The sequence below is a fragment of the Podarcis raffonei genome, chromosome 7, assembly GCF_027172205.1.
Source record: "Podarcis raffonei isolate rPodRaf1 chromosome 7, rPodRaf1.pri, whole genome shotgun sequence".
In the NCBI taxonomy this organism is placed as follows: Eukaryota; Metazoa; Chordata; class Lepidosauria; order Squamata; family Lacertidae; genus Podarcis; species Podarcis raffonei.
The window spans coordinates 374263-387301 of record NC_070608.1 but is presented as its reverse complement, the minus strand read 5'-3'; the positions used below and the strand labels follow the sequence as shown (position 1 = coordinate 387301).

The following is a 13039-nucleotide window of genomic DNA, read 5'->3' as shown; positions in this document are numbered from 1 at the left end:
TCCCAAGCCTCTCTTTTCAGAGGGGCCTGGCTGTAGAGGCTGAGCTGGCTGTGGGGCAAGGCTGCTGCATGCAAAGATTTGCCCCACAAGTGCGGCAACTGCTCGGCACCGGAAGGATCCCTGGAGCCCTGAGTCACCCTGGCGTCAGATCACCTGGAAGGCGCATAGTTAACCCCCTGGAATCTGCTCCCTCCGGGCACAGTGGCTTTGAGAGATTTCGTGGAGGAAGATAAGGCTGTCTCTGCAAGGCGTTGCCTGCAGGTCCAGGGGCAGAATGGGCTCCTGAGGGGGAGAGGCTACTGCAGGCCAGACTCGCCTTCCTTGGAGGCTTATAAGTAAAGGTTACGTTCTTTATCTGCGATTCCTGCATTTACAGGAGGCTGGAATAGATTACTCTTGGGGAATCTGTTGCCACTCTGATTCCCTCCAGGGCCTCTGGTCAGATTCTGATGCTCTTCTACGGAAGCTTCCTGGAGAGCCCTGTCCCAGTGCTGGTCCAGAGCGGATGAAGGCCGTGAGCCCAAAGTCCCCTGATTTCTCCATGTGCCACACTTGGGGGGGGGGGCTGCACTGCTTCCCGTTTGAGAGCGAAGGAGGGGCCCAAAACTGTCCTGATGGAGGAGCTGGGTGCCCCTTGGTGCTGGAGGCTGGCAAGTCCTGGCTTGGGGCTGGGCCTGTTCCCAGCTCTCCCCGAGGCCTTGTTTGTTCTGCCCTTCCTTCTCCTGGGTTTGCCCAGGGAGGGGCGGCTGTGGGGTGGAGGGAACCACAGGGAGGAGCAGCGCAAACAGCTAACTGCCTCCTGCCTGTTTCCTCTTTTTGCCCCCAGGAGAGCCTTTCCCTCCCTCCCCACAATTCCTTAGCCACTGTGTCCCCTGCCTATGCGGTGCTGCTGGTGGTGGTGGTGGTGTGACTCAGTGTGGGCCTTGGCACCAGGGCAGGATGTGAGCAGCGTCCCCACGTCCTCTGGCATCAGAGTGCAGGCCGCTGGCCCAGATGTGTTGGCTGCGGCGGCAGCAGCTGGAACTTCTCTGTGGTTTCGAAACTGTTGTGCTGCACATTCCTCTGGTGTGCTGGGACCCAGCCCAGTTCTGCTTCTGGGGAGCCAGGCGGGGCCTGGGCCTGGCTGCCCTGGAATGTGCTCCTGGGGCCGTGGCAGGGCGGGGGGGGGGGGGAGCCACTGGAGCAGCCGCCGCTGCAGACTTTGCCCTGGGTGTCTCTCTGCTCCCAGCTGCACCGTTGGTGGGGTGGGGTGGCACCCAGTGGCCTTCTCCAGACTCTTCCCTCAAGGAGGGGGGGGGATCTGAAGAGCCACTGGGAAGCCATAGGAACAGAAGGATGAAGGTGCTGCCCCCCCGCCCCTGAGGTGTGCGTGGGGTTCCTTCTCCTTCCCTTGCGCCTTCTGCAAGGTTTTGCCCTGCTCCCTCCTCCCTGCCCGCACCTGACAGGGCGCCTCCCGGTGTGAGCGGAGGGGCCCTTGGGAGGGTTGGCGCACGAACACCCCCGCAGCCCTGTGGCCATTAGTTGGGCGTTGCCCCACTAGCAGGGTGAGTCACAGCCCAGCCTCGTGCCAGCCTGGTGCCTTCCCCCCGGGCAAGCTCCAATGCTGTGCCCACGCTTCCAGACTCTGGGCCTGTCAGGATGGCTGAGTGGCCCTGGGAGAGAGCAGCAGGGTGGGGGTGGGGGGGGCAGCTATTGCCTCCTGGGCGCTGGGAGCCCCGCCTTCTTCCTCTGAGTCTGCTGGCAGCAACCTTCTTCCCTGGTGCTAGGAAGACCCGGCCACACCCAGGCTCTGGCTGGCCCACGTGGTGCCCCTTCTGCAAGTCACTTGGGGGCAGCATCTCATTTTATCTCCACACCAGCCCTGTGAGGTAGGCTAGTCAGAGAGAAGGGTTTTCCCCAAGGCTACCCAGCAAGTGGAGATTCGAACCCAGACCACAACACACTGCCCACCATGATCCTTCCCCCCCCCCGCTCCTGCTCTCAGCCTTGAGAGGTGCTGGACTTTCCTTCATTGGAGGCTTTCAGAACTAGATGGGATGACCACCTGCCCTGGATTATTGAGCTGTGATTCTGGCATTGCGGGGGGTTGGACTAGATGACCCCTGGGCTCCCTTCCAACTCTACACTTCTGTGACTCTGCTGGCCTGCCTGCATCAGATCAGGGAGTGGAGCTGGCTGGGAGTCTTAAAAGGGACCATGAATGAAAGTGGTGATAGAAGTTCTTCCTTTGGGTATACTCTGGGTGGAAAGAGGAGCGCTGTGTTTCCCCTCTGTGTTGATTGCGGAAGCACAAGTAGGAGTGGTGCAGAGGGGGCCTGATCCCCTTTTATTGCTCGCCTTGCTGGGTGCAAGGCAAGCTCTTCTTCCAGGCCTCTATTGCAGGCTGGCCAGGAAGCGGTTAAGTTTTCAGGAAGCCCTCTGGGCAGAGCTGAGGTTTCCTGCCGGGCTGGGCTGGGCAGAGCAGGGGAAGCCCAGTCCCCTCCCTCGGAGTGGTGGGCAGGGCTCAGGGGAGGCGCTGAGGGCCCATCCCGGCTGGGGCAGGGCTCAGGCAGTTGCTGGCGGCAGCATCTAGATGCTGCCAGGAGCCGAGTCTGTTTGGTTCAGCGCCTTGTGCCCGGAGCCTGTGCCCACAGCCACTGCCCCCACCATGTCCCGGCAGAGGCTGCGCAGCCGAGAGGCGGCCGATGGCCCCCCCACCTCCCCGGGGCTGGCTGACCAGAGCAACTCCGACGAGAACCTGTACAAGGCGGTCCTCAGGGCGTCCGAGGGCAAGAAAGGTACTGGGTGGGTGTGCTAGAGGGGTTAATGCTGCCCCACCTGGGACAGAGATGGCGATGGGTGGGGCATTTTGCATTTTGCGTTTCCCCACAGCTTCCTTCCTTCCTTCCGCACAGCGGGGCCTGCGCTATGGGGAAGTGGGAGGCTCTGGCTAGGATGAAGGTCCAAGAAGGGTTGTGGCTGCTGCCAGGCTGCGTGTTTGTGTGTTCCTGCACATGCACCGCGTGTGGGGCAGCTTTGCTCCTGCAGGTGCCCTCACCTTGGCAGCAGGTCTGGGGCTTGGGGTGCTGGTGAGGTGCTCCTGAAAGGCACTCCAGGGTGTCCCTGGGCTCAGTCAGTTGGCTGCTTTTTCTGAGGCCCTCAGTGTATTGGGGGCCCCCTAAGCCTGGCACAGCTGGGTCTCCTGGGGTGGCTGTGCTGTGTGTGCCCACCTTGAGTAGGGGCTGTGGCTGCTTTTTTGCTCTCAGACCTGGGTGGGCTTGCCACCTTTTAGTGGGGCCCCTGTGCCTTCAACAGGCAGAAATTCAACAGGTTAGGCTTTCCACCCCCTGTAGATTTGCGCCTGTTGACTCTCCACCCCCCAAAAAAATCCAGGTGTGGGGGGATATTCTAGGAGAGCTTCCTTGCCCAGCCCCTTAGGAGGCTGTGGGTTGCCAGCCAGGAGTGGGGGGCAGCACAGGAGGCCTTGGGGTGGGTTGGGCACTCCCCACACATTCCCTGTCGGGGTGGGGAGGGGCCGGCCCTGAGCTTCCAGGGCTCCTGGCTGCTCTGCTTCTGCTGGGCAAATCCCAGCCTGCAGGAGCCAGAGGAGGAGGAGGAAGGGAGCGAGACACAACAAGCCAGCCCCTGGTCTGGCCCGGAAGCCATGGCAACCGGTCACATGGGGGCAGAGCCAGGGCGCCCGGCCCAGGCGCCAGGGGATGGCCGAGGGGTCTCCTGGGGGCAGAGAGGGACACCCAGTGACCACTTAGTTAGATTGCCGGCCCAGGTGGCAGCCTGTTCCCGGGCAAGACCCCCCTTCCCCAGGGAATCCTGTCTTAGAGTCATGGAACTGCGGAGTGGCAAGGGACCTCAGGGGTCATCTAGTCCAACCCCCTGTCCGAGGGCACCGTGGGGTTGAGGCAGACTGTGCTCACACCAAGTTTGGGCAGAGGAGCCAGGCCTCTTTCTGCCACCTCTTACAGGGCAGGGTCTTTCCAGGAGGGTGGGGGTTTTTTTGGGTGCTCTCTTCCGTTTCCACCTGTGCAGCTGATTCCTTTCTCCCTGGGTGCCCCATTGTTGTCATGGGGGGGCACTCCTCCTGATTGCTGTGGCCTCTGGGCTTCCTGTGGCCCACGAATGTGCCCCTAGCCATGGACTCGGGTGACTGGACAGGGATTATACCCAGACCCACAGGAGATGGACCTGTTGGTGGCACTTCACTGGGACCCCTGAAAATGTCTCTGGGCCCCGTGTCCTCATGGGGTGCTGGTTTGGAGGCGTCCCAAGCGCCAGGGGGAAGGACTCTGGCCCAGCAAAGCCCCTCAGGCCTGGCTCCTGGTGTGCAGCTGGCCGGAGGAGGAGGAGGAGGGACTGTGGTGGCGAAAGCGGAGGGCACAGAGCAAGCGCAGGACTTTGGAAAGCTGGTATCACCGGATAAAGTTCATCAGTTTTGTTGCCTTAATTAGTTTTAATTGGATTTTGAATACACGTGCGGTTAATTGTCGTTGCCTCGCATTTTATTGTGTTATTATCTTCCTTTGGGGGTCATGCAAACTGCTATTCCGAATAATCCTTTTTCTAGGACAGGGTGGGGGGCACTGGGCTTGAGCTTATGGAACTGAGGGGGCAGTGGATTCCAAAAGTTTTGGGGGTCAGGGGTGCAGATGACCCTGAACTGTGGACCTGATGGCCTGAGGGGAGGGCAGCTTCCTCCGTGAGTGTGGTGGGGAGGCCTTTGTGGGAGGGGCTGGGGGAGCCTCTTTTTCTCTTGCTGGGGGCCTTGGCTTTTGTGCCAGGCCTGCTAAGGGTGATGGTGTAAGGGGCTGGCACCCGGGGCCTGAGTCACTCTTGCATTTCCTTCCTGTTGCACTGGGTGAATCACCTCCCTGCGCCTGGTGGTGATTCTGGATACGACTGCCGCTGCCGCCACCCCCCTCTGCAATTTCCTTCCTGGAGGTGGGGGCTGCCCCCAAACTCTCTCTGAGCTGCTCTCTCCAGCCCCTCGGCTCATGTCCGCCTCTCCTCTCTTGCAGACGAACGGGATCGGGTCCAGAAGAAAACCTTCACCAAATGGGTCAACAAACACCTTATCAAGGTAAGGGCTGGGGACACCTTCCCCTGCACCCCCCAAAAAAAAATCCCCGGGAGATGGCAGGCCAGGCTGAGAGCCTCTCAGGGCTGCAAAGTGTGAGAGAAATATATTCCAACTAAATCAATCTGAGGACACTCTGGCTGGGGGGGGCTTTGGGTGGGCGAAGACCCAGCTTTGCCAAGGACATGGGGGGGGGGACTGGTTGAAGGTTGCCTCTTTCTCTTCCCTCCCCCACTCCCCTGGCAGACAACCATCCCATTCTGGATCTGACACACCCCATATTTCCTTCCCCTCTGGTGGAAAGAACACCCCCCCAACCCCCTTCACTTCTGAATGGGTCTATTATCTCTGTGGTTGTGGGGCGTGGTCTGCCCCCCCGCCCAGTCCTGTGACTCCTGTTGCCAGAGGTGCCCACAGAACTGTAGGATTGTCAAACTGGGAGGGACCCCAAGGCTCATCTAGTCCAGCCCCCCTGCAATGCAGGAATCACAGTCACTTGGGGCTGGGCTGGGCTGTCCTCCTCCTTCCTTTGGGGCTGCAGGCCCCATGGCCCCCAACACCCAGACCCTCCAGGGTCTTGCCAGCCAGTGGCACCTGGGGGGGGCAGCCCCATCCCCGGAAGGGACTCCTTTGCTTTGAAACCTTGGCAATATCAGCAACATGCTCTAACCAGCTGAGCTGACCATCAATTTCAATGGGTCTCCTCTGAGTAAAAGCTGAATGCATTCATCAGGGGTGAGGGCTATTCTCTCCACAACCGGCAGCCTCATGAGAGGTAAAAACCTGCCTGGTGGGACCCTGGTGCCCTTGGCCATGTGGTGCCCCTGCCAGGCCTGGTGGGGGCAAGGGCTGGGATGCCCAATGTGAACCCACCAGTGCCAGGCACCAGGCAGGTTCCGTCCCTTGGCATGCTGTGCCCCCCGGGCTCTCTCTGGGTCTGCTTCCTCTTCTTCCTAACCTCTTTCTCTCTCTTCCTGCCTCCTCTCCTCCTCCTCCTCCTCCTCCTCCTCCTCCTCCTCCTCTTCTTCCTCCTTCCTGGCAACAGCACTGGCGAGCAGAGGTAGGTGCCCAGGAGGTGCCCAGGGCTCTGTCTTGCTCTCTCCTCCTTTCTCTCCATATTTCCTTCTGCTCTGTCCATCTGAACACCCAAAGGTGCCTCGCGGAGAGTCAGGCGGCCGGCCGGTGACTCCCTGGCCTTTCAGGGGACTTTCCCGTTTCCCTGGAGGGGGGGCTCCCACAGCTTCCCTGCTGCTGAACTGCAGCCCCCACCCCTTGCACTGTGCCCCCCCCAGGTGGCTGCTGCTGCCAGGAGGGTCTGCTGAACGAGGGATCCTCTCGGAGGCCCCTAAGAGTGGAGAGGGGATCCCTTTAGGGTTAAATGTTTTAAGGTTGGCCAGGCCTGGGGGTGGGGGCTCCTTTCAGGATGGGACCAGTGCCCCCTGTGTGGTCAGGGCCTGGGATCCCTAGTTTCAGGTCTTGCCCTTTGCTTGCTGGTGTCAATGGGTGGGAGGGGGGCTGCCTGGCTCCCCCCCTGCCGGTCCTGACTCTCTCTTTGCCCCTTCCAGGCCCATCGCCATGTCAACGACCTCTACGAAGACCTCCGCGATGGGCACAACCTCATCTCCCTCCTGGAGGTGCTCTCAGGAGATACTCTGGTACGTATAAACCTCCCCCCCCCGGGGGACGTGCAGCCCCCCCGTACCCCCAGATAGCAGGAAAGCAAGTCTGGCCAACAAGGCCCCCTCTGAATGCTGCACTGCCCCCCCGGAGTGTTTTAGCCCCCTCCTCTCCTGCCTGCTCCCCACCCCCCCTTCCCTTTGCCCTCCTGCTTGGGGGTTCCCCTCTCAGACCCCTCCCCCCGGGGTCCCTGCTGAGCCTGGACTTGCCAGCTCCCAGGCAGACTTTTTTTGGGGGGGGATGTCCCCCCATCCAGTGCTCTGTGCCTGCCAACTCCATTTTGCAGCCCACCTGAGTCTGAGAGTCCAGCTCTTTCTTTAAAAAACGAGAGAAGCATGGGGGGGGGCAGGAAGGGTGCTTCTTTGCTCTTGCCCAGCTGCCCCCCCCATCTTCCTTTAAAAAAACATAATTTGCATTTGATTTTACTAATGTAAAGATACAGCAATACCAAATACATGTCCATATTTAGAGATTTATTGGAATCTCCAGACTTGCCTCCATCCTGGGCCCCATGGGCAACATTTTCAGCTGCGTATTATTTCATAATCCATATTTTACAATTGTCCGTAGTAATTGTTACGTTACAAGTGTTATTAGAATCCTGCTAATGTTTTCATCTGCTTGCAGGGGTCTCCTAAATACGCCCCCCCCAATCTTCCAGTCCACAGTCCGTCTATGCCCCAATTGCAGGGGGGGAGGGTTGCCCTAGAGAAGGCAGCAAGTGTGGGGCACAGGCAGGCAGAGAGCCCTGGAGCCCCTTAGAGGAACGGGGACCCCCAAGACCAACCCAGGCTCCCTTTGGGGTTCAGAGCACCCACCCCACCTTCCACAACTCCAGAGGTCCAGAGAGTTAGTTTGAGGAGGCGTCGCCCACCTTTTGCCCCAGGAACTTTGCAGCGCAACGCTGGGTGCCTGCCCTGCCTGGGAATAACAGCTGCTCACCTGCTGCTCTCGTCTTCGGTTGCTCCCCCCGCCTCCCCCCTCTGTCTATGCGCTCTAACACCGTAACTCTTGTGCGCTGCACGGGGGTCTCTCTCTGTCTCTCTCTCTCTCTCTCTCTCTCTCTCTGCTGCCCGCTCTGTTTGTCTCTCCTCCGGGCGGGACTCTGCCTTCTGACTGCTGCCCTTTGGCCTCTGCCCCCCTCTTTGCTCGGCTCCCACCTGCCGCCGCCCCGCAGCCCAGAGAGCGCGATGTGATCCGGAACTTGCGGTTGGTGAGTGGTTCTGCTCCGCCCCCCCTTGTCGCTTTCTGCATGGCATTGCATCCGCCACCCGCACGCCTGCCCTGGGTTGAGCTGCTGGGGTGGGTGCCAAGGAGACCCACCTCCCTCTTGCTGGCGCAGAAGTGCTGTTGCTCCCGCCTAGCACACGGCCAGAGGTGCCACCTCCCAGGGGCTGAGCTCTTTGGGGGGGCCCAATACTTTGGGGGCTCCCCAGAGTTCAAAAGGGGTGGAGGAAGAGCTGTTGGCCCTTGAAACCATGCAGCCCCCACATTCATCTCTGCTCCTGGCTCCTCCCAACATCCTGACATCACACACACGGTGGCACCCCCCCCCCCCATTCTCTCTTGGACGTTGGTGCCTCTGCTCATGGCTAGCTAATGCCAGGCCTGGATGGGGGGGCGCTGTCCCCCTGCCTCCAGCCATGTGGCTATTGGAGGAGTTATCCTCCCTTTGTGCCCATGGCAGAGGCAGAGGGGAGCCCCAGAACCCACCAGATTGTGGGCATCAGGGTGCTAAATGGGAGGGGGGGAGGGCCAGTGAAGATGCCAGCAAACCATTCCCCAGCCCCCCAGGTTTGGCTTCAGCCGGGCCTTGGCTGGGGGGGGGCAGGATCTGTGCTTGCAAAGAGGGAAGAGGGGTTCTCTGTAACTGCCTCCTGCCTCTTCTCCTTGTGCCAGCCCCATAGCTGGGCAAGGGTAGGGGGTTCCTCAGATGGGCCAGTCTATGGCGCAGGAAGCAAGCCAGGAAGGGGGGGGGGAGGCGGATGACAGAAGCCTTTACACTGGCCGCTGCCTGAAGGTGTCCGATGGGGGGGGCATTTCCTGGACATTGTTTTCTGACTTGTGTCTGGCAGGAAGGATTTGGGGACTGGCCTCCCCCTTCTTTCCTCCTGCTGGGCTGGGATTCTCTGCTGGGGAGGCTTGTTTGGACTAGGGCAGGGCTTTTTTTTTGAGGGGGGGTCACTGCACCCAGAGGTGGAGCCTGGCAGGGCAGAGATCCTGACTTCCCTCCCGCTCCCCCCGCAGCCCCGCGAAAAGGGCCGGATGCGGTTCCACAAGCTCCAGAATGTGCAGATTGCCCTGGATTACCTGAAGCACCGGCAGGTGAGACCCGGGATCTGGTGAAGGGAGGGAGGGAGTCCGGCCTGGCCTGCCTTGAGGGGTCGGGGGGGCTGGAGCCCCCCTGATAATGGGCGTGACCTGCCATTTCCCAGGTGAAGCTGGTCAATATCCGGAACGATGACATTGCGGACGGAAACCCCAAGCTGACTCTGGGCCTCATCTGGACCATCATCCTCCACTTCCAGGTAAGAGGGGAGGGGAGCCTGCTGGGGGGGCACCGGGGGGGCACTGAGCTCTGGCATGGGAAATGGGCCTGGGCGCAGCTATGCCAGAGCCTGCCTGCCTGGTGGTGGCCCCTGAGGCCTGCCAGTGAGCGACCTGTCTTGTCAAATGCAAGGTGGTTCTTTTAAAATTAGATTCAGAATCAATACAAAGGCAAGTGGGCAAGAAGATTACAGATTTTATTCTGAACAGCAGGTAAAATATACATTACCAAGCAGTGCTTCAGTCTTCCACTGGGAAGCTCAAAGAAGGGGCAAAGTGATTCCCCCCTCAGTTAGTCTTCCTTTGCCCAACCCTCTGGCCATGACTCTGTGCCCAGCTTCTCACTGCCATGCTCAAAAACTAGATATTTTAGAGAGGCCATGCCCTCTTAGGGCCAGGACAGGTTTGGCTACCAGCTATTCTACATCAAAGACAAAAAGGCAGGCCAGACATCAAAGGCTTTTACTGACCAGTGCTGTTTGCCAACAGACCACACATCAAAGACTTCTTTGCAAGGGATAGAGAAAGTAATAAAACACAGATAACCAGAGTCAGGAAGAGTTGAGTATGTCAGATCACTATCGCCTCAAAATCACAACAATCTTCTGGAATAAATTCCCTATACTCTTCATTCCATGCCAGGGCAGGGCAGGGAGGGTCTTCTGAGGGGAAGGGAAGGGAAGCGAATAATAATAATAATAAAAAAATAATACCCGCCCTCCCCGGCCAAAGCCGGGCTCAGGGTGGCTAACACCAATAAAATCACAGTAGAAACATAATAGGGGGAAAGAAAAACAACCCTATTTAAAATACAGGTGAAAATGCAATTTAAAATGCAGCCTCATTTTAAAAGTAGCCGATAGATCAAGGTGCAGGATCCCCTCCCCCAGCTCCTGTCTCTTGGCTTGTTGGTCATCCAGATCTCAGACAACACAGTCAAACAGATCAGTCACATTGAGCTCCAGCGAAGAGTCCTGGCTGAGTTGTGGCCCAGCCCCACAGTTCAGGCCCCCCCCCCGGCTCAGGGAGCTGCTCCACCTCGTGGGCTGGGTCCCCTCAAGATGCACCAGCATTTTAAGACAAGGGGCAGTGGGGGGCAGTGGTTGGAGGGCCAGGCGAGGACCTGGGAGAGCGGCGTTTGAATCCCCACTGGGTGACTCAGATTGCAGGGTGACCTTGGGCCAGTCGCTGCCTCTCAGCCTGCCCTGCAGGGGTGTTCTGGGGATTAAATGAGCAGGATTAAACCATTCTCTGCTGCCTTGATCTTCTTGGAAGCAAAGATGAGGCGTAACTGGAGCAAAACATCCAACCAGTCAGTGAATTGTGGGAGGTTGGGAGGATAGGAGAGGCTTTGCCTGGGGGGCACTGGGCAATGGAGGGCTCTGCTGGAAAGGCCCCTCCCTCGCTGCCTCCTTTCTCCCCCCCCCCATTCTTTTATGCAGAGTGAGGGTGCATAGAAGGAGAGCCAGGAGAGAGGCTCTTCCTTGTGCAGGGGAGGGGCTGGGGAGGAGCACTCTGGGTGGGGCCGCTGCTGTGAGCTGTGGTTGCAGCAGGAGCGCAGTCTGTGGCTGGCTGGGCCTGACTCACCCCTTGCTCCAGGACACACAGATTTTCCAGCGCTAGACGCTGATGCAACCACCTTGGCTTGTGCCCCAGAGAAGAGGGGGTGGGGTGGGGAGAAGGGAGGGGGGCACGTGCCCCTTGGGGGACCCAGTGGGCACCCCTCTCTGCATCTGGCATCTGGCAGCCACTGTGAGAACAGGATGCTGCCTTGATCCAGCCGCATAAGGACACCAGCAGAGCCTGCTGGATGAGACCCGAGGGGCCCCCTCTAGCCCAGCCCCCTGTCCCACAAGGGCCAACCAGATGCCCCAAAACAGGATTGGAGCGCAAGAGCAGCCCTCTGCCCTCCCTCAGGCCCTTCTGGCTTAGAAGCCAGGCAGGAATCTGCTTGGCCGCCCGATTCCCGTTTGGCTCTCCTGGGCGCCCCTGCCCAGTGTGCAGAACACACATGTCCATTCCTCCTCCTCAGCTCCCTTGGCATGGGCCGTGGGGCTGCCGTGCGTTTTTGCTGCAGAACGATGCTGGCCCTGGGTGCCCCCCACCTGTGCCCGCCCAGCTCACCCCTTGGCTTCCCTCGCTCACAGATCTCGGACATCCAGGTGAGCGGCCAGTCGGAGGACATGACCGCCAAGGAGAAGCTGCTGCTGTGGTCCCAGCGGATGGTCGAAGGCTACCAGGGCCTGCGCTGCGACAACTTCACCACCAGCTGGCGAGATGGGCGCCTCTTCAACGCCATCATCCACCGCCACAAGTAAGGGGGGGGTCTGCAGGAGGGGGAGAGTTTTAATCAAACACAAATCTGGATGCAGGGAAAGTAGGATATACGCAGAGTGTCTCAATGCTGTTCGTCCGATGACTCACACGCAGCCCAGCCCTCGAGGGAGACCCTGCGGGTTTGTGGTTTGGTGGAGGGATGGAAAAGGAGGGGAAGTGAAACACTGTGAAGTGGGGGGGGGTCAGAGGGACGACATGGGGAAGGAGATCTGGGGAGGCAGCGGAGGAAAGGGAAAGCAATCCCCACACGCCCCACATTTCCTGCTGCCCCAAATATCCTTTCTCTTCAAAAAGTTGCTTGAAGTTTGAGAGTACAAAGGAGGGGGCCGGCATGCATTTTTCCTAGCCCCCCAATTCCCTTCCATCCCTGCAACTAGAGTCTCAGCCGGCCTGACTCTGGCACTGGGTGGTCTGCCAGGGGCAGAATGGCCCCGTCCGCTGCTTCTCCCTCTGGGTGAGCCCTGGGCCTCCATGCAGAGCAGCTCAGGCGTTGCTTGCGGGACTGCAGCCCCTGCTCTCCCGCTCTGCCCCATCTCTTCCTCCTGCCCCCCACCTTCCTCTCCGCCCCCCATGAGAGCTTGCCTGCACCCACTTGGCTGGGCTCGTTTGCTCAGAGGCGGCCTGCAGCAGGGAGAGGCACTGGGACCCGCCAGGCTCAGGCGGGGGTGGGGGGTGGGCCCTTCTGTGCTCCCCTTCTCCCCCCACTCTGGGTCCCCAAGAATTGTGGGGAACATCTCTCCCCCTGCCCCAACCTCAGCCTGGAAGAGTGTGAGGGAGAAGGTTGTTGGCAGAGCAGTCCTGGCGGTGGGCCGGATGGCAATGGCGGATCTGCAAAGCTGCAACAAGTCTGAGCCTGGCGCCCGCCTGCCCCACCTTCCCACACGTGGCTGGGAGCAGGGCGGGGATCCGGCCCACCCTGCCGGCGTGCTCCATTTGGAGCAGTGAGTGCAGTGGGGCCAGAGGCAGCAGACGCCTTTGCTGCTGCCTCCTCCGAGCGTGTGGGCATGAGTGGGCATCCGCGTGGCAGGCGCCGGCCCGGGCACCGGGGCCTGGTGGGGTCTGGATCCCTGCGGGCCAAGCAGGAGCGGGTGGTGATGGTCTGTGAGGAGGTGCCCGCCGTGGACTCTGGGCTGCGGGCACAGACGCTGCTGCGCTGCAACGGGGCTGGCGAAGAAGGATGGGCGCTGGCAGGAGGCCGGAACGTCAGCGGCTCCCTGTATTCTGTCCATTCCACGCTGCGGCTCCAGGAAATGTAGGAGGGTCTCCTAGCCCCCCCCCCATGTTCCCCTGTGCTTCCCCCTCCCTCTCCTTCCTGCACCTGTGTATGGGGGGTGTCAGTTGGGGGCTTCCTACTGGCCCTGGGGAATAGGCAGTCCCTCCCCCCCCCTTATTGTGATGTGGGGGGTG

General features: G+C 60.2%; 1 protein-coding gene across 1 annotated transcript in view; it reads left to right on the top strand.

Annotated features, from left to right (window-relative positions):
- The window catches only part of PLEC (plectin), a 120459-nt gene that overhangs the window by 22295 nt on the left and 85125 nt on the right, over positions 1 to 13039 (top strand). Inside the window, exons 2-6 of the mRNA XM_053395664.1 lie at positions 5013 to 5074; positions 6637 to 6726; positions 8996 to 9073; positions 9184 to 9276; positions 11443 to 11609. Of these exons, the coding sequence (XP_053251639.1) occupies positions 5013 to 5074; positions 6637 to 6726; positions 8996 to 9073; positions 9184 to 9276; positions 11443 to 11609 (490 nt within the window). The remainder of the gene's footprint in view (positions 1 to 5012; positions 5075 to 6636; positions 6727 to 8995; positions 9074 to 9183; positions 9277 to 11442; positions 11610 to 13039) is intronic.